This window comes from Pinus tabuliformis, chromosome 1_1 (genome assembly GCF_031772625.1).
Source record: "Pinus tabuliformis cultivar Carrire ecotype Pingquan chromosome 1_1, CPIR1, whole genome shotgun sequence".
In the NCBI taxonomy this organism is placed as follows: domain Eukaryota; kingdom Viridiplantae; phylum Streptophyta; class Pinopsida; order Pinales; family Pinaceae; genus Pinus; species Pinus tabuliformis.
In genome coordinates, this window is record NC_142297.1 from 414,213,571 (window position 1) to 414,235,251 (window position 21,681).

The following is a 21,681-nucleotide window of genomic DNA, read 5'->3' on the forward strand; positions in this document are numbered from 1 at the left end:
AGCCTCAACCTATTTAAATTGTGAGATTAAAGCAACATGGATCTCTCTTAACTCTATCTCCCGAGCGTGAGGGATCAAATATATCTTAAGATGAAAAGAGATTTCATCCCTCTCACATCTTAGTATATCTAGAGTTAAGATGGATCTACGTGACTTTAACTAATTTAAAGGAAATTTACCTTTATATAGAGAATATAGGTCAGGTTGATAAAATAAGGAATTTAATAGGTTGAAAATAGGAAGAAGTCTAGAATTTTAAATGTTCTCCATCGACCACTTGAGAACTGAGTTTGAGGTGGCAAGTATTTTATTTTTGTGCTTATAACTTTTCATAATAATAAATATTTAATTTTGCAAATGGTTGCATTAAGGTCGAGTTTATGAAATAATATCTCTTTAATTTATTGAGGAGGATTTTGGGTTAGACAGTGAGTATGTAGTTATATCTATACTTCTATATTTTATTTTGATATATTTCTTTTATGATTTATAACACCATTTTAATTTTATTGGATGTAATTTCCAAATTGTTGATTTTTTACTCTTACATTATTATTATTATAATAGTGACTTTATATTTTCTTTACTAGATCACATTTTCTTAATAATGTTTTGGTTGTTTTATTTTTCCTTTTCCTCTTTGTATAATACGATTTTGTAGCATATATTGTATCTTTTAGTGTATATTTATTTTCAACAAATCTTTTCCTTATAGAAAAAAGCAAAATCTGTAATTTATTTTAAAAGCAAATAAATTTATATTTTATTTATGTAAAAAAAATCATCATTTATATTGTATTTTGCTGTAGAGTAGCATCAATTGAATTTATTTCTTTGAGGTACTTGAAATTTCAAGTAATTTTATCATTAATCTCTATAGTAGGCTTGGTTAAGGTTTCTTTAATTTTCCACTGCACTTTTTTTATAATTTTTTTTTTCTTTTTCATATTTGACTCTTCTTTTTGCCATTTTTTTAATTGTGTTCTATTTTCATTTTTACTACGAAATGAGATATAAAATATCTCCTTAAAATTTATGTTAATTTAATGTGTTCACTTTAAACCTAGGAGATGTTATTTCTTCACATCTAATTGATTCCTATAAATACTAATTTATTCATTTTTTAATTGGTATTTAATTTACATCTCCATGTACCAGGTTGGTTTCTATTTATGTTGCTTCTTTTTTATTTATATTATTTCAAAATTTATTTTACTTTATCTATTTATTTAGTTTTTTTTATGTTATATTAGTAATTTTATCTTTTGAAACTGGATTTTACAAGATTTAACTAGATACCCTATTTTATTATTACAATGTCACAATAAATCACCTAATAAGCTAGTTCTGCTTATACTAGTTGGCTATACATTTTTAAGAATAAGGTATCTACAGTAGAGTAGTGTTGCTTAGGAAGCTCTTATATTCAAATTTAAGTTTTTTATCCAACAACATATTACATTTTGGACTAAGATTAGAATTTCAAATTTATATTTTTTTATCGAGTAAAAATGTCATGACATTAATTTATTTTTCATGACTGTTATTATAAAGGTCAAATTCTTTTCTATTTTTATATAAAAATTTACCACACTCACTTCCATTTTCTTTACATTTCAATACTAAAAAGATGTTTCAAAATTTTCATTATTTATTTATTTTTAAGTTGATACTACATAATAGACGTACAATCACGTTTAACTAGTTAATAAGTAACCAAAAAAAAATCTAACAAAATCAAATAAATAATTTAATACTAAATCCTCTTGTACCGACCTGTCTAGAATGGAGATATATAGGGTACACTATGTATAATTAGATTGTAAAATTTGAAGTGTTCCACCTCAAAAGTGGAGCGCAGTAGCTACAATGCTCACTGCTGCGGCTGTGAATTGTCATCTCCTGCTGGGCACGGTTTGTATTACCTGGTTCGGATTTGAACCGAGTGGGCTAGTTGAGAGGATAAAACCACAATACCATTAGTTGGCCGAGCTCCATTTGGCTGGCCCTGCTACATGACTGATTCTAATCAAGTAATTGCTGAAAACTATTTATTTGCTTGTTGTGGGGTTTCACTCTGCCCGGAATTTATATCTCATACAAATAATTGTTGCCAACTAGTAATATAATCAGTGGTTTTCATTGATGGATTTTAAACGCTGTAAATAATTTGTATCTCAAATGGCTCGAAGAAAATGAAACTCAAAGGGTTTGAAAACGCGGCCTTCATCTTGACATCTGGTTCCCAATTCGTATGGGTTATCATTGAGAACTATGCCGAGTGCTTATTCATTAGAAATAAAAAGGCATTAAGTGCAGCAATTATTACAGGCTCTTTGTGTGGGATGAAATCTAGGCATGGAAAATGGGAACGAGGGTTTTATGTGACTTAGGTTTGACCTTTTTTTTTTTTTTCAAGCTGATTCCTTTATTAATATGATTGATAGCCAAAAATATTATATATATAATATTTATTTTATATTTATACTTATCTTAATTTTAGAGTTTGTTGAGTATTTATATTAATTTTATATTTGGTTTATCTCAAATTTATTGTTTGTTGAGTATTTATATTAGAGATTTTATTTTTTCTTCCATTGTTAGTCAATGTGATTTTCTATTTCATATATTAGTTTAATATTCAAATTGTGAATATGGCCATTGATATCTATATTAGATTACTTTGTAAATTAAATATAAATACCAAATTACACTAGCTTTTAATTTTCAATTAAATAAAATATGATTATTATATAAAATTAATAGTTAAAGGCTAAACATTTCGTTATTTATCTTAAATTTCTCAATTTTTTACACATTTTTAATTAATATATTACTTCATCATTATCTAATGTATTCAAAAAGCTTTATAATATTATACATGTTCCACATGGAGCGGATCGGGCGATGCTACAGCCTGACCTAGGGTTCCTGCAAACCTGATCTCGGCAGGACTGTCATTCTGCGTACAGAGGGCAGAGACTGCAGCGCCGACGAGCACATAGAGACATCCATAAGGCACAAGGAAAATGGAAGCCCCGCAGGGGGAGGGCCAGGGGCCTCCCCCCGATACGGAAAACAGAGAACGGTCTACGGCCGACAAAGAGAAGGAACAGGGCAGCAGAGGCAATGCCACCGATAACGGACAGAAGAAAGGCAAGGACATAGAAGCAGATGAAAGAAGCAAGGCAAGTTCATCAACCTACAAATCCGTGGCGGTCCATAAACCAAGAGTGGACTTTCCAAGTGAACGCATCAACGCCAGAATATAGTACATGAGAGATCATGCGCTAATCGGCAAATTCATTGGAATCTGGCCAACGGAGAGAGCGCTGAGAAGCTGGATCAACACCAAATGGCATCCTAAAGGGCACCTCTCGCTCCATCTAGGAGCCAAGGGTTTCTTCACTACAGTTTTCAACTGCCTGGAGGACTGCAACAGGATTCTGGATCAGGGTCTGTATTTCTTTAATTCAGCGGGATTATACCTGAAAGGCTGGGTTGAAAGATTTAACCCAGACAAGGAGGATCTGACCTATGCGCCAGTGTGGATAAGGCTTTATTCACTACCGTGGGAATACTGGGAGGAAAAGTCTCTGCAAGAAATAGGGAATGCTATTGGCGAGTTTGTCAAGATCGCAGAAGAAACAAAGAGATGTAGTTACACATCCTATGCTCGGATCTGTGTCTATATGGATCTCAAGCAACCACTGCCAGACACGGTAAGCTTCTTTCATGAGGACTCTGAATGGACACAAGTTATAGATTATGAACATGTGCCCTTCAGATGCAGGAAATGCCATGAGATAGGGCATCTCTATAGAGATTGTCCTCAAAACAAGGCACCCTCTCCCCAAGACAGCTCTGACAATCAAACTACAGATGGATTCACCAAGGTTACAAATCGCAGAAGAGGAAACAAGAAAGCAACAGGCAACACCAAAGCAAATCCAGTCAACAAAGCCAAACCCACAACAAGCAACAGTTTCGAAGCACTGGATAAGGATGACGAGCAAGAACAGGAGAAGGAAAAGGCGAAAGACAAAGAGATCCATCAAGAACAGCCAGGCGAGACATCGAGACAAGGAGGAAAGAAAATCCAAAAGCAAGACAACTTGATAACCCCAGCAAAAACCCTGCCATGGCATACTCAAGGTATGGACGTTGAATACACGCAGCCACATGAGAAATCTTCACAGGAGCGAGAGGATCTCTCACAAGCACCTCAAATTATGGAAGAAGATCCGGAACCCTTAGACATAGGGGAGCTGGATATTCTGGGCTTGGAACAGGCATGCAAGACAGGGAACTTTGAAAAGATACCAGAAACGCAAGTGGATAACCTAGTTGAAGTTCTGCACAGAGCACAGAAGAAATATTCGCTAGGTGTCCAAATAGGAAGTCCATGGGATGGAAAATTTATCACAAAGGACAATAAGAAAAGAGGTAGGAAATCCACTTTGGAAAGAACTATCAAGATTGGAGAGATTCTAGTGGAGTCAGGGAGGTATGCCAAACTGACTAGGTATTTTAATCCTCACCCCCAAATTTCTCAATGAAGTTAATATCATGGAATATCAGAGGGCTCAACAGCCCCAGGAAAGGAAGATTATTAAAAAATATGTTGATGCAAGAAAAACCAAGCATTCTTTTCTTACAGGAAATGAAATGTGGCTCAAATTTTTTGGAAAAAATAGCAGTGAAAGCATGGCCAGGGGGACATGTAATAGCTGTTGATGCTCAGGGAGATTCGGGAGGACTTGCAATCCTCTGGGATGCGCGAGTCATACAGCTAAATAATATTCAAGCTAACAAAAGCTTCATTCAGGCAAACTTTCACCTCTTAGGCTCTAATACCCATGGGCTAATAACAAATGTTTAGTTTCCTCAGGATACAACTCAAAAAGCTCAGATCCTGAACACACTATCAGATCTTAGCTCAGACAGACCTCATCCACTTTGGATTGCGGGAGGTGACTACAACATGACAACGAGCATAGAAGAAAAACGTGGAGGCAGAAACAGAGCAAATAATGAGGGTAATCTACTAAAAACCTTCATTCAAAATAACTGGCTGGTGGATGTCCCTACAGGCAATGGTCTCTTCACATGGAGTAATAAAAGAGAGGGAGAGCAGCAGATTGCATCGCGCCTTGACCGGTTCCTCATCTCAGATAATGCAGTTCACCTTGGAGGGGAATTCACAGCATCCATACTTCCTGTCTCAGGTTCAGATCATTGGCCCATCGAAGTACAATGGAATAGGCCAGGTAACAATATCAAACGTCCCTTTCGTTTTGAAGAATTCTGGTTTACTCACCCGGACTTTGAGAGGCTAGTAAGATCCACTTGGCTCCACTTCAATCCTTCTGAAGGCACCAGGATGGCCAGATTTCAACAAAAGCTTAAACATCTTAAAGGGGTAATTAAAAGATGGAATCACAATACATTTGGCAACATCTTCACAGAACAAGCTTCTCTCAATACAGAAATGAAGAAAATCCAGCAAATCATCATCTCTGAAGGGCGCACGGAGGAATTAACCAAGCAGGAGCAAGTCTTAGAATCTAAAATCATAGAAAGGGCTAAACAGGAGGAAATATTATGGAGACAGAAATCAAGGATCAGATGGCTAAAAAATGGAGAAAAGAACACTAAATTCTTTCATAAAACTACGGTGCAGCGCAGAATGATCAATCACATCTCTCACATCAAAAATGAACAGGGGAATAAAGTTGAAACACATGAAGGCATTGAAGCGGAATTCCTGAATTACTTTAAGAAGGCGCATCAGGAACCCGATTTTAATAGAATGCCGGCCATCAATAAGATAATCAAGAACATACCAAGGATAATAACAGAGGAACACAACAGTCTTCTCCTCAAACCCATTAATTTAGAAGAAGTTGAAGAAGCTGTGCAGAATCTGAAGGAAGGTAAGGCGCCAGGACCGGATGGTTTTACATCAAATTTTTTTCACAAGTTCTGGGACTTGATAAAGGAGGAAGTCTGGCAGGTAGTAGAGGAATCTAGAGCACTCAGATGGATGTATCCTGGATTAAATGCTACCTTCATAGCCTTAATTCCAAAAGGGGAAGATTCCAACACCCCAGACAAATATAGACCGATTGCGCTGTGTAATATCATATACAAAATTACTTCTAAAGTCATAGCAACAAGATTAAAGCCGCTGCTCCCTCTGATTATATCGCCCGAGCAATCGGGTTATGTTGAAGGTCGTCAAATAACAGATGGAATTATTCTAACGCATGAGATAATTCACTCCTTAAAGCAAACCAAGAAACCAGGTATGTTGCTCAAACTAGACTTATCCAAAGCATTTGATAGTCTTAGTTGGGCTTATATTCAAAAAATCCTTTTAGCTTTTGGTTTTGCACACTCATGGGTCAGATGGATTTTCAACCTACTATCTTCAGTCTTCTTCTCTGTCTTAATTAATGGCATTCCTTCAGCTACTTTCCGGCCCTCCAGAGGCATAAGACAAGGTGACCCCTTATCTCCCTTCCTTTTTGTCATCATGGCAGAGGGTTTAGGTAGATACATCACTTCAGCTAGACTTACCCAGCAATTAAAGGTCTTTATTTCAATAACTCCCCCGTCTATTCCCATCAGCAATTTGTAGATGATAATATGCTTTATGGACATCCTTCGGTGCAAGAAGCTCGTATCCTCAAATCTATCCTGACAACCTTTTCTGATGCTTCAGGAGCCCTCATAAATCGAGTTAAATCCCAAATCTTTTTCTTTAATACCCTTGTGCCCACACAGAGATCTATTGAACGAATCTTGGGATTCACTACTGCCTCTCTGCCCTCCAAATATTTAGGTGCCCCTTTAATGGCCTCTACCCTTAAGCACTCCTCCTGGAAGCAACTCCTGGAAAAACTTGAGGCTCGACTTACCCTTTGGACTAATCGAGCTCTGAATATGGCTAGTAGAATTGTTCTTATCAAAGCGGTCCTTCAATCCATGCCCCTCTATCTTTTCTCCATCCTAGCTGCCCCAAAATGGGTTCTTAAAGAAATCAAGACTCTGCAATGCAATTTTCTATGGGGAAGTTCGGGGCAAAACCGAAAATGGGCGTTAGTGAAATGGGATAAAGTCTGTCTTCCCAAAAAAGCAGGAGGTATTGGGTTAAGGGACCCTGAGCACAGTAACAGAGCAATGGGAGCAAAGATCTGGTGGAGATGGCTTGCTCATCCCAACACTCCATGGGCCTCTCTTTGGACAGCCAAATACACAAGCAATTGTCCTATGGAAGAAAGAATAAGAATGACTGAGCTAAGCACGGGTTCGGTATTTTGGAATTCAGCCATACAACAAAGGAGCCTCATACAAGAACACAGTTTTTGGGAAATCAAAAACGGAACCACTGCGAGATTCTGGGAGGATTCATGGCAACAATTACCAAGGCTAAGAGACATTCTACAAGATCATCAAATTCCAGAACGAGAAATGAATCAACATGACACAGTCAGACAATTCTGGAAGACAGGTACCACTCAAGAGCATAGGCAATGGCAAGATGCAACTCAATTTTTAACTAATTGCTCTGAGCAAACGAAGCATTACCTTAATACAGAACTTCAAAAGAGGCAAGTCACTACCTCAGAAGGTATGGATATCCTCAGGTGGGGATATGAAGAGAAAGGAATCTTCACCACAAAGGAAGCATACAAAATCATCATCCAAGATCGGCTCAACAAAGATAAACTTTGGGAGGTAATCTGGCGCTCATCTAACTGGCCGAAAGTCTCTACATTCTTATGGCTTCTTTGTCATAATCGAATCCTAACCTGGGATAATCTTAGAAGAAGAGGTTTCTCGGGACCATCTATATGCCTAATGTGTATGAAGGAGGAGGAAACTGCCATACATCTGATGAAGACCTGCCAAATTGGTAGAAAACTCTGGGAGAAGGTAGCTTTTCGCTGTCAAAAAGAGGGCAGAGTACGAGGAGACATTAAAGCGACTATGTGTAAATGGGATCAACCGCCTTTTCAAAGCAACTTCCTTAATGCTCTCTGGTATCTAATACCAGGACTATTAATGTGGAATATATGGAAAGAGTGTAACAGAAGAATCTTCAAAAATCACTCTTTGTCTCTAGAGCAACTCTCGACCAAATTTCATCAGAATCTAGTGGAAACCCTTTCAACTAGAGAATGGCACACAGAAGACCTCCCCACTACACCTCAGGAAAAAACAATATGGGACAACTGGGGGATTCAGATAAATCAAATGGTCGCAGGGACAAAAAACCACATAATGCAGGGACCAGAGCTAAACACCTGGAGTCCGCCTCCCATTAATATGTTCCAGCTCAACTTTGATGGAGCATATAAAGGAAATCTAGGAAAGGCGGGATATGGAGGAGTTTTCAGGGATCACTATGGCAATCCTCACTATATCTTCATGGGAGCGATAGGATGGGACACAAATAATTCAGCAGAATTGGAGGGTTTATGGAGAGGTCTTAAACTAGCCCAAAGGAATGGTTTCTTTCCTCTCATTGTTGAAGGGGATTCGCAAATCATAATCAGAATGCTCATTAAACTGCTGCACGGTTCTCCCGCTCACAAAGTAAGCAAAAGTTGGCAAATGGCTCAAAGGTTAGAGTTAATCTACAATTGGTTGGTTCAACATCAAGCAATTTCTTGCAAACACATCAGGAGGGAAGGAAATAAGCTTGCTGACCTTCTTGCCAACCTTGGAGTGGAAGCCAAAAACGGTTACTTTGAAGGTCCTATCTCTAGCCTTGATTCAGAGGATCAGATAGTCAAAATCGAGGAGATTGTCATTAGTGACAAAGCTCAGATCAAGAGAACCCACCCGGATGCGGGTGCTCCCTCTAGTTATCAATGTTAAGCCTCACCGCTCCGACAGCTGGCTTCATGGCTGGCATCATGGCGTACTGCATGGTACAGGATGCAGGTAGGATTTATAGGCTCAAGGTGAAAGCATTTACGCTGAGGCAGTCTCGAAACTGGTTTGAATTTATTTCACGCATGGCAACCATGACCGCGCTTTGGTTCTGGGGATTGAAACCGGGTTACGGCATTAATGCATCAGAGTTCTATAAGGCCAAGCCGCTTCCGTCTTGGAGCATTATTATGTGGGTTTGGCGTGGGAGATATCCTGAGGTTTACAGAGCTCCCTCTGTTCCGGGTCATTTGCCTTCCATTTGCCTTCATCGGCTCTCTGCGCTCGCAAACAAAATGCGTAGACGTGGTATCCCTCGGAGGGGCAGCAATTTTGGTAACAGGGGTGGTCGAGCTCGTCCCGCACCTCCGATTGTTGATCCTATTTCTTCTATTCCGCCCTCCTCTCTGTCGCTGGAAACTGAGAGGGCTCGTCCGAACAGTTCATTTCAGACATCAAGTTTCTCTTTCCAGAGTGAGGTCAATAGGCCTATTGTTACAATCAATTTCACTATTTCTGTTTCAGAAGAGGAAGGTAATTCCTCCAGCTCAGTTCCTTCTGATAATGATCCTTCTCAAGATGACAGTATATTGCTCGGGGATCTGTCTAGGTGTGTTTATCGTGCGGACCATCAGCAAGAAGACCCTCCGGCTCCTGAACAAACTCAGCCTCCGAATCCAGCTCAGGAAAGTACCCTGGTTCAGGAACAGATTCAGAATTCAACTCCAGCTCAGGAAGATGCTATACCTTGTGGTCCCTCTCACAGATATTCCGGAGTCCTGCACCTGGTTACTCATCCCAATGGCGAGCCAGTTCTGGATGAAGATGGCTATGTTACCTGGCTAGCATCGCCCAGTCCGGAAAAGGAGGAAACGCCACCGTCGCCGAATCATGCCGGTTCAGCACAGTAACTTCTGGCCGGGAGGCTCTCTTGCTCTTATGTTTTGTTTTTTTGCTCTTAAGGTCTTGGGTTGGAAGTTAAAGGTTAATGACTGGTATACTCTGTCATCTGATTATGTTTATATCAGAGGTTTTTTTGTACGGGTTGTCAATGTAGGTCAAGAAATTTATAAGTATGCTACATCTAGTCTGCAGGACCTCATTGTAATTTTGCCTGAAGGGCTATATTGTAAAACCCATGTTTATCTGGCTGAGACCTCCTCTAGAAATGTAACCTCTCTGTACATATTTTCACTTTCTTAATAGAATTAGCTTTTACCGAGAAAAAAAAATAAATATATTATACATGTTCCACACCATAAGTATTCAAAGTTACTTTTATTATTTATTTCTGAAAAATGGAAAGTTTTTTTCTTTATCTTTTCATAGATTGTAAAATAAAAAAATTCTACCACTCCATTGAAGGGCTACCTTGTGAAATTATTTATCAAGAATAGATCTTCTATTCATCTTCTTATGAGATTATATATCTTTACAATGTGGTACATCTTGTGCTTTAAGATATTATTAAACACATTTAACATCCTCCAATATTTGCAGTCCTTTCTTAATTAGATTATGATAAGCCAAATGCTTTACAAAAGTTAGCTGGAATATCAATGATGGAAAATGAAGCCTTTGGCATATGTGATAAATGTGTTTGATTATACACTCAAGACATCATTTTTCATCATTTATATGTCAATCAGTTTTTGTAAAGAATTTGTCTTATTGGATTATAATCCAAATAAAATTCCTTATATTTGGAGGATGCTAAATATTTTTAATGATATTTATAAGGGAAAGATCTATCACTTTCTACAAATACATAATCTCATAAAAAAGAAGATGTTAAATGTGTTTAATGATATCTGTAAGAGGAAGATCTATCACTTTCTACAAATACATAATCTCATAAAAAGCTAAACGACTATTGAACTCTGGGTTAATAGTTTCTTAATATTTGTGATGAATCCTTAATCTATTGGTAATTTTTATTGTTTTACAATTCAGAAGCAAAAGAAAAAGAAATACAGTTGATTGTTTTAAAAAATAAATATATTAAGAAATCTTTAACAATGTAAATATATCCTATAATCATCAACTAAGATATTATTTACAAATACTTAAAAAAATTATCTATTTATATAAATAAATAAAAACATATTTATGTTTTAACTATTATTTTTTTATAATAATCTGATTTTGTTTAATAAAAGGCAAAAAAAAATTAAAATAATTTGATATTTATATTCAAATTAAAAAAAAATATAACATACACATCAATGAACATATTAACTAAAATATAAAACTACTAAAATATAAAACTAACCTATGAAAAAGCATAAATAGATTCTCTAATATAATTACTCAACAAACCTTAAGATTAAAATAAAAAATAAAACAAATATATATATATATAGTTTAATTATGAATGGAATAAACAAGAAAATCACATATCATAGCATATTAAAAGAATAAACCAAGAACGAAGCTACTTCACATGAAATCCTAGTTCACATTTTCCAGGCATATATTTCATCCCACGCATAGAGCCTGAGATAGTTGCTGCTCCTCAGCTATTTTCAGTGTGAGCACCTTTTTATTTCTACATGATAAAATCGTGGCATAGATCTGAAAGTTAGCCCAAACGAATTGGGAAAAAGAGGCTAAGTTCAAGGCTACGTTTTCAAACCCTCTACGTGCCATTTTCTCCCAGCAATTTGAGATACAATATAATATATTTATTGTTTAAAATAAATTTAGGTAACTTTACATTTTGTTTCATTTAAATTTTCAGTGTTAGGAAGTGATAGGAAGGTAAATTCAATATAATGGAAGGTGCTCAATAAAACTAGTAAGAGTGAAGGGGATATTGAGTATAATGTAAGGGTAACATATAACATTGTAATATTATACTTTATGTAATTAATATATTTGTAACACTTAATATAGATGTGCTCCATCTATAAATTTAATTAATAATAGGATAAAAACTTAATATTTAAGTTATGACAAGATTTTTAATCATGAATATTTACCACACATATTATAATCTTCTAAGTAGGTTTTTTTATAATACCATGTGTCAATACCCACAAGAAAAATGTAGAGAGATAGAGGAGGGAAGAAAGTTATAATACCATGAGCTACTACCATGGTTTATCAATACCATGGGCCATCTAGACTTTTGATGATTATGTCATGGATCTAGCATTTTAATTGTTAAAATACCATGGGCCAATAGCATCCCTTATCAATACCACATTCCCAAAAACATTAACTTATTTCAAAATAAAAATATTTTACAAATATTTTATTTTATAACATTTTTTTAATTAAATCTAAGAGAAAAAATGTTATAATTATTTCTTAGGTATAACTAAACTCTCCATCCTCACGACTACTAAAAAGATTTTAATAGAGGTTAAATGGAAGTTTTAATAAATTAAGAAATGAGAATACTTTGATATATACATATGTGAAATTTATATAATTAAATAATATTATAAAGAATTAGGATACATGCACCTTAACCAAGGATCAAAGTGAAGTGAGAAAGCAAAGTGATTAACAATGATAGAGGAAAGATAGCGGTTGATTATTTTAATCTTTTTATTATTGTATTTTCTTTAACATGATTGATCCAAAATATAGGTTTAATATTTTAAAACCAATTCTGTTTTATTATTATTTTAATACATTTTTTAAATACAATACAATGGAATCACATTCAAGAAAGAGAGTGAAATGGAAGGGGGAATAGAGTGTGTGACATAGACATAGAGGTGAGAGACACAATGAGAGAGACAAAGGAAGAGAGAGAGGAGGGGGAGAGAGATGGATTTGGAGGGGGAAAGAGAGGGAGTGACAAGGGATAGATGAAGATGGAACGAGGGAGAGAGAAGACGAGGGAAGAGAGAGAAAAAGAGAGGATAAGGATAGGGAAAGAAGGGGAAGATAGGGATAGGGAGACATATATATGGAGAGGGGATAGAGAGAAGGAGAGAGGGAGGGAGATATTGATATAGTTGGAGGGTCAAGAGAGAGTGTGTGTATGATGGGGGCAGAGACATAGGGAGGTGGGAGAGAAGGGGAGAGAGAGAACTTGAGAGATGGAAGAGAGACATGGAGTTGGAAGGGCAAGAAATACATAAAGAGAGAAAGGTGGAGAGGGAGTGGCAAGGGAGAGAGAGAGAAAGAGAGAGAGAGAAGGGGGAGAGATAGAGAGGGAAAGGAAGAGGTAGGTATAGATATGGATGGGGGGAGAGAGAGAGAGAGAGCGGTATATGTTTAGGGGGTTGAGATAGAGTGACAAATAAGGAGAGATGGAGGGAGGTTTAAATATGTATAACAAGGGGAGAGAGGAAAGAAGAAAAATATACAGAAAGTTAGGGAGAGGTAGATAGAGTGAGACGGAGGAGAGAGGGAGGGTAAGAGATAGAAGGAGAGGAGGAGGAAGATAGACATGGAATAGAAGGTGGAGAGAGAGGTAAGAAGAAAGAGTCTCATAGAGCAAATACAAAAATAGAAGTTAGATATAGAAAGTGATGAATATTTTAGATCTTCACTAAAATGGATGTATTGATTTCAATTTATTTGTTCATTTCTAATCTTATTTGATTACATGCACTATATGCATTTATTTCAATGTAGATGTCGATTTATAATTCTATTTAATACCATACACTAGATGCATTGATTTCAATGTCGATGTTGATTTTTACTCCTATTTGATTGCTTGCATAGGATGCATTGGTTTCAGTGTACATATTGATTTCTAATCCTATTTGATCTCTTGCACTAGATGCATTGGTTTCAGTGTAGATGTCAATTTCTAATCATATCTAATACCTTGCACTAGATGCATTTATTTCAGCGTAGATCTTCATTTCCACATATTCTTGAATGCTTGCATTATATGCATTGCTTTTATTGTAGATATTGGTTTATGATCCAATATGATTGCTTGCACTAGATGCATTGATTTTAGTTTAGATGTTGATTTCTATTCCTATTTGATTGTTTGCACTATATGCACTAATTTTAGTGTATATGTTGATTCTGATTTGATGCAACAACATGTATGGTGTACATTAATTTCAATATACATATCTCTTCCTCCCTCCCTATATCTGCCTCTCTCTTCTTACCCCTCCCCCCATCTATATCTCTATCTCCCCTTGTCTCTCCTTCTGATCACCCCCAAAACAGACTTATACTGTCTTAGTGTAAGCACATAAAAATTATTCAACCATACATACAATACTTGAATTTTCATCCTAAATAAAATGTTTTCTTACTTGAATTTATAAGTGGGTGCATTATTATTATTCCCATTTTTCATCGTTCAACATTGTTAATTACTTTTGATCCAAATGAAGTAATAGAAAATAAATACCATTGAAAATTATTTAGGGTTTAACACTCCATAAGTCACAATGATTGACTTTGGAATAAAATACTATTAATAACAAAGACAAGGTATGTTGTTTACTACAATAGATTGATTTAGATATTTCAAAGGTCTATGATTGCATCTACTCTTTTCATATGATGGATATGAGAAAATGGAAACAAATAGTTTCAAATTGATTGCAATGAAGATTTTTTGTAATTGACTATATTCTTAGTATTCACAATTTCTATCTATAAAGAATGTTACATTGGCACGTGGCACTCAAAATTTGTATTTCATCATTTGTCATAATTTAAGTTACTAATAGTCTCTCTCATCTCAACAAATAGAGTTAACTAAGAAAATTTTAAATTAAATTGACCAAATTAATCGTAGACATATTTAACATATTTAAAATTATCAAAATAATTAGATGCTCAACAAATTTTGTATGATTGCACACGACTAAGACCAGCCTAGATCCATCTTAGCATAGGACCTATTAAGCACCCAGAGGGATTAAATCTCTCGAGGTGCAAACCTTTCCTCAAGTTTTCCACTCAAAAAATAGGGGGATCAAATCTCTGAGGTGAAAACCTCCCCTCAAGTTTTTCACTCAAAAACTAGGTTTGCACCTCAAGAGATTTGATCCCTCTTGGCCCTTGATAGATCCAGTGTTATGATGGATCTAGGCTCATTAAAAATCAACCATGTTTCATCAATTGCCTTTACTAAATTAAAAATAAGGCAAGAATAAATAAATTGAAATACCATTTATAAACACATTGAATAATATCTATATATATATATATATATATATATATATATATATATATATATATATGTGGAGTGATTATGGGTGTTCTATTATTTTGTACCAACAAATTACCAATTTAATAATGGTGTTTTTTTTTTATTTTCAATTACTTTATATATAATTTATATTTTTTATTTATTTTAAATTTATAATTAATATTAAATATTTTATTTAATATAAGCATTTAATTACTTTATTTATAGCTTTAACTAATTGTTAGAAAATATCTTATATCAATTTTATTATTGAGGAATAAGTACTTATTGATTTTAAAGAAATAACAAATAGTTCTTAAAAATATTCCAAATAGATTGAAAATTTTTAATTTTTTTCTCATATTAAATGTAAGTAAACTATATCAGTGAGAATGATTATATTAATAATAAAATAATTTTGTGCCATGATTTAATTCTCCATCTTGTCTTATGGATGAACTATTTCTTGATGATGAACCACCCTTAAAGGTTTGAAGCACTTTGATTAACTGTCTCCAATGTGATTTTTCAAAAATATTTCAACACATAAAATATAGATCACAAAAGCCTAAATTGACTTAATCAAATACTCATATGAAGTACCCTTAATTCTATAGATGTTAGAACCGAACCTACAATTAGAGTCAATAGGGGTGCACTGAGTTCGAGAGAGGTTAGCACCGAAAAAAGATGTCGCGTTTTCCATTTCATAGAAGGAGGATTCCTTCATTGCAAAGGCATACCCGACTCGTAGGTGCCAGTGTCAAAGTCGCCACTAGTGCTAGAACAGATGTAAGTGCCCATGTCTACATTGTTTGTGCATTTTGGGCTAGTACAGATTAACTGCTTAAATTTAATGGTTGGCATATCCTGTTTACATGTATTAATGGAGTTATAGCTCTAAAAATATTAATGTCCCAAAATAGCTTGTTGCAATAGTCATTCAATGTTTTTCAATTGTTCCACACCCTTTCTAGAATGTGATCAGAGTGATGAAGATCACTAACACATAGCATGGGACCAACAACAACCGCCTGCTGCATCATGCAACTGTGGAGGACATCATTGCTCATGTTATCTGCAGATGCCATGGAATGAAACTTCAACAAAAATTGAGATCAGAGATATTCCCTTCTATAGAGGACCTTGATGGGATAGATGCGAAGTTGCTTCAACCTTTTTATAGAATTATGTGTAGTGATAATTGGAGCAGCTTGGAAACTACTCTATCATTGGGTTCATTTAACACCGCTAATGAAGACATTTTCAATTGATTATCAATCAAAGTGACATGTTTCACACCCAATTGAATACCTTCGTTTGACTATTGATCAAAGTGATGATCTTGGCACCATATGTGGGTTGTGGTCAATATTTTATTTAGATAAAACATTTCTATACAATGACATCGCCATATTCAAACTCAAGACCTTCTGTGTGTTTAGTAAAAGGTTTATTATTTTATTTTTCTTGTCTCCACTAAATGTATTTTTCCTGAAATTTCATTCATATCTAAATGTTGGTGATTTGTTGTGCTTACCTATTTTCCATATTTACAGTTTCTAACTTTGGCTTTTTCCACAGAAATTTTTGACCATATAAACAAAGGGATCAATCTTGGTCCACTCCCAAATGGCTTAACTTTTTTTTTATGAACCTTTTAAAACTATCAACAATACGAAATTGATTATCTTTGTATTTCTCAAATCTTATCCCTGGAAAGGTGGTTTTTTTTATACAAAAATATACTACCTCTGCATACATTTTAAGTGCTTTTCTTTGCTTGGATCATTCTACATTTTGAGTAGGTAGTTACCTTAATGAGTAAGTCTAAACCCAATTAAAATAAACATAAATATTAAAATTAAAGAAAAGCATAAGAGACACCACGAGTGATAACTCAGATGCAAGAAAAAGTTGTATTTAGTTAAGAAACTTGTTTTTCTTTTCACCTTTCACCTATGTTACTAGAAATGAGAAACAATAAATGAAAACATGACAACAAGAGAAGTTTTTAGGTTTCATATTCAAGAAAGAGAAAGAAAAATACATTAAAATTACTTTAGAATGTCATTTACTAGAATAATTGTTTAGCTTGAACTTGAGAAATTGTATTTCCAAAATCTATAAAATATATCAATTTGCTTGGATATTTATAGTCCATAACATAACCTTGCATAATAATTAATGTGGTTCGATAAATACTTATGATCCTTCTCCCTAGCAATTTTATTATACTAAATAAAATTCAACAACGTATTAATGAACTATTGGCTTTATCATGTAGCAAAATAAAGCACCAACAACAAGTTAACAATTTTGTTAGTGCCAGTGTTGTTAGCCTGTCACCAGAGATCAAATATGCTCTTACAAGGTGTTGTTAGGGTGTCAAGTCAATTTTTTGTTATTTCAGTGAGTCTTCAAATAAAAATTTGGTCATTGGTTGCTCTGTCTAGGTCACTGCTACTCCCTTCACTTACTCATGGTCTTCATCACTCATCATGGTCATTGTCTTCTTCTAGGTATCATATCTTGATTTAAGTGTGTTGGGTCATGAAATGGTTAAATTCCTCATTTTAGGTCATGGTCTAGGGTTTCACTCAATGTATCATCACGATACCATATGTTGCTAAAAACATGTCCATCATGTTATTAAGTGGGTAAAGGGAGTTAGGAGCTTAGGGAAAGAAAAATAAAGGTAAAGGTAATGTTTTATTTCAAATAAGATAATGTTGCAATACACCACCTCACTTCATCATCTCTCATAGGAAAATGTTTTCTTCAAAATATGTTTATCACAAAATGGAGAAGCCTTTTACAAAAGTGAAAGCGTCCTTTTGTCCATTATAGTCCAAGGAATAAAAATTTCCTTCATTTTATGAACAGGTGTTATGATTTGAAATAAATGCCAAAAATACACTTGCTATAGGAAAGTTGCTGCACTTCTGGATAGCTTGACTTCAAGACAGATTTTCATGGCTTTGGAGCAGGTTTTGGTAGTGCTTAAGGACTCTATGATGTAGAAGACATCTTAATATTTCCAATGGTACCTTTATCCTGTGATTTGGAATAGTCGAAGGAATCCCAAAGATCTCTGCAACTTGGCGCTGCGCTTTTGTCAGAAACACCCTCGGTTTTTAGAGTGACCTTTGGAAAATAATTTTGTATCCCTCATGGAGTATCCAACTTACATGCTTGAGGTGTCCATCTTGTATCAGACTGCAGTAGATTTCCAACAAGTTATCAATCTCTAAATTTGGAGTAGTTTAAGGCCTCCAAAAGTGGTTTGGAAGAACAGAACTGCACTAAGGAACAAAGCACTACTCTCAGAGTAGAGGCATTGTGCTTAGAAGAACTGTGTTGTGTGCAGGCACTGAGCTTAGGACAGAGTTCCCAGAATTCACACAAAACTCTCCCAAAATTCATTTTTTGGCTTGAAAGCTTAATTTCATTGAATTCTAAGCCAAGAGACAAGTAAGTACATAGGCATTATCCCTCATTTCCTTTTCAAAATAATCTCATGCCAATGATACTTCAAATTAGGGTTTGTAGTGAAATTTCGCATGGGAAATGACAGGGTGATAATGGAAATTTTTATTTTTGGTTTCTAAAACTTGTAAAATGTTGTCCTACACCTGCATACATGTTTAATAAACCATTTTAACCATTCAATCCACCTCAAAAAAAATTTTTTCCCCTCAAAAACTAAAACCCTAACTCATTCCTAGAGGTTTTTGGGAATTTTTCATTACAAACCATGTTTTTCCTCCTTGCAAGCAAATCAGCCTTCCATTATTTCTTCACTCATTTTAATTAGCTTCCGAAGTTGATATCCACCTTTTTCAAACCTTCTTTTCCATTTTTTCAAACTCTTCCTTCACATCACTTCATTTTCCACTCATACCTCACTATTTTTTTCCCTTTTCCCTTCATCTAGGCTTTCAAAAATGAAATGATAATGCTTCACCAGGCCATCACCAAGACACATTAGCATAGCCTATGGAAGTAGGATTATCAAACAAATCAAAGGTGGTTCCCAAGGCACCTAGACCAAGGGTGACCAAAACATACCAGAGATGAAAAGGACTTTTGTTTGCTTCTCGTGGTGAGAAAGGGGCCAAGCCTTCTTCATCGACAAAGCAGGGAATGACAATGAAAGATAAAGACAGTTGAGCATGAGTTTGAGCTAGTTAATTCGAAGGCCCAAGATCAAACTTCAAGCATGCAACAGACAGTCAGAGATAAATACTATCAAATCAAGGAGCTTACAATCAATATGGAAAGAGAAAAGTATGTCATTTCATTCCTTGAATAGGAGAATAGTCAGCTCAAAGAAAAGGAATTAATCATGGAAAAAGAACAAGCCAATGTATTGCAGCAGGTTGGCAAAGGTAAAGATATCATAGAATAAAGCGAGTGTGAAGGAGCAAAAGGAAAAGGTAAGAGGAAGAGGCCAAGAACAGAGGGCTTGAAGAAAGCATTGTAAGAGGGGGATAAATACATCTTATTGAATGAAGACATGGACCTAGAAGAAAGAATTGTTCTTGAGGTCAATCAAGACAGGGAATATTGGCTCAATAGGGTGAATGAACACTTGGAGAAGCTCCTTAAGGAAAATAGAGATAATTAGTTGCTCACACATATGGTGCACTACTACCAGGCTCAAAACATGATCGCCAATAAAGTAAAGCAGCTTGAAAACAAGCTCAAGGAAGCAATAAAAGACCAAAAGGATGAGAGAAAATTGGAGATTCTTGCTGAAGCATCTATGAAGTTTCAACAAACATATTTTTACACATTCCATCCAATTTTCAGAAAATTATGATCAATTTAAGTTTTTGAGAATTTTTGGGCTAAATTGAGAAAATCAGCTGCTCCAAGGTGCTATGCTTTTTCCTTAGGCATCTATTTCAGGAAATTTTTATATTTTTGGAAAGATATTGCCATCCTCTAAAAATTAATTTTCTCATATTTTACATAGGTGGCTTAGTTTTGGAGAAAGGTGCAAAAAATGGCAAAAAACTAGCATTCTCAACCCTTTTTTAACACGCGTTGCGCACCTGGAGCGACCATGAGAGAATGAATTTTTGAAGGCCTTCCCATGGTCCAAATTCAGAAATGTAAATTGTTTGGGAAACTACACTTGAAGTGTTAGGTGATTGTTCTCTCAGATTTTCTGTTTAACCTCTGGAAGGCACCTAAACATAAGCTCAAAGTCAACGCTGCACTTCTGCACTTTTCTATGTTTTAATTTGTAAATTTCACTGTGTAGAATTTCTAGTTTCTAGTTTGACTTAGTCAAAGTCAAACCTCTTTATGCAATGGCACTTGTTTTGAGGTTAGGTGACGTAAGCATGAATATAAGTACATCATAGTTTTTTTTTTTTTTATGTTTATTAGGCCTCATAAAGGAAGAAAACTCCTAAACAAACTCTCTAAGAAGTGTTTGAGTTTCACCTTCTCACTCTCACCTATTGGTTGAGACAATCTTGGAGTCAATTCCTCCACCAAGGAATTCAATGCCTAAAGGTCGGAATGTGGTCTAAGAGAGTCTATATGTATCATTTCTCTTTCAGAGAGAAGGGTTGATCTTTTTTGTTGATGAGGCTTGCATGAAATCATCTTTTCAGCTAATACAGAGATAAGTTGTAGCTATTTTCAAGGAACTCTATCCTAGTGAGTTCATGGTGTTTTTCCTTAATTCTATTTATTTTCTAATGTTTAAAACATCTTTATCTACATGATATTTCTTATTTCTATGGATGCCTTACAGTGAAATATACATAATTATTGTTTCTCAAGCTTTGTTATCTGGTTTTCATAGATATGTTTATGACTTCCTAAGATAATGAAATCATGTTTACTTATGCTCATTAGTTTCTTCTATACTACATATACAATATTCTTAATACACCATGGCTTCTGATATCTATCTCCTTCTCATATTTGCTTCTGCACTCCTACAACCTAGACCTATTTGTGGCTGCAAACCCTAAGTTCAGCAAACCCTAAAACCCAAATTTTCACAAACAAACAAATAAATACATATATCTAGCCTAAAAATCATTTTCTTTAAAGCCATATCAATGATAAGAGACTTAGACAGATCCCTCTCATGATCAGTAGGGCTAACTACTGAGTTGAAGTGGTTTGAGGTTACCCTTGTTGATTTCCTTTTTAGCTTAGGAGATTTCAAGGACTAACATTTTTGCCACTGTTTCCAGGGAATGAAACATCGTATCATCCTTGGGAAATAACGATAAAGATCAAATCTAATTGCTGATGGTGAAAAATGATCAGAAATATATGAAGGTTGAACCATTCACTTGGAAAATCCCACTTGATCCGAAGACTCCACTGGTAGCAGGATCCAGAAATCGAAATGAGTTCTCAATACAGAAGGTATGATCCTATGCATCGAGACCATGTTCCAGGCTTTCCAAATCGTATGCCTTAGGTAGATTGGCAAACATACTTGTCAAAATTCAGAGATGGAAATGGTGGATGATGCTACACTTCATTTAATAAGATTTCATATGCATGTGCGTAAGCTGAGCATTAATTTTCATGAATATTGTTTAATGAAGATGTTCATGGTCACATTAGAG

The 21,681-nt window shown here is 35.2% G+C and overlaps 1 protein-coding gene across 1 annotated transcript; it reads left to right on the forward strand.

The window, feature by feature from the left end:
* Positions 1–3,275: 3,275 nt before the first annotated feature.
* On the forward strand, positions 3,276–8,889 carry LOC149213459 (uncharacterized). Its single transcript, XM_089389032.1, has 3 exons — positions 3,276–4,446; positions 5,094–6,308; positions 6,644–8,889. Exons 1-3 carry the CDS (start codon positions 3,276–3,278, stop codon positions 8,887–8,889), a joined length of 4,632 nt encoding a protein of 1,543 aa, XP_089245158.1.
* Positions 8,890–21,681: the final 12,792 nt, after the last annotated feature.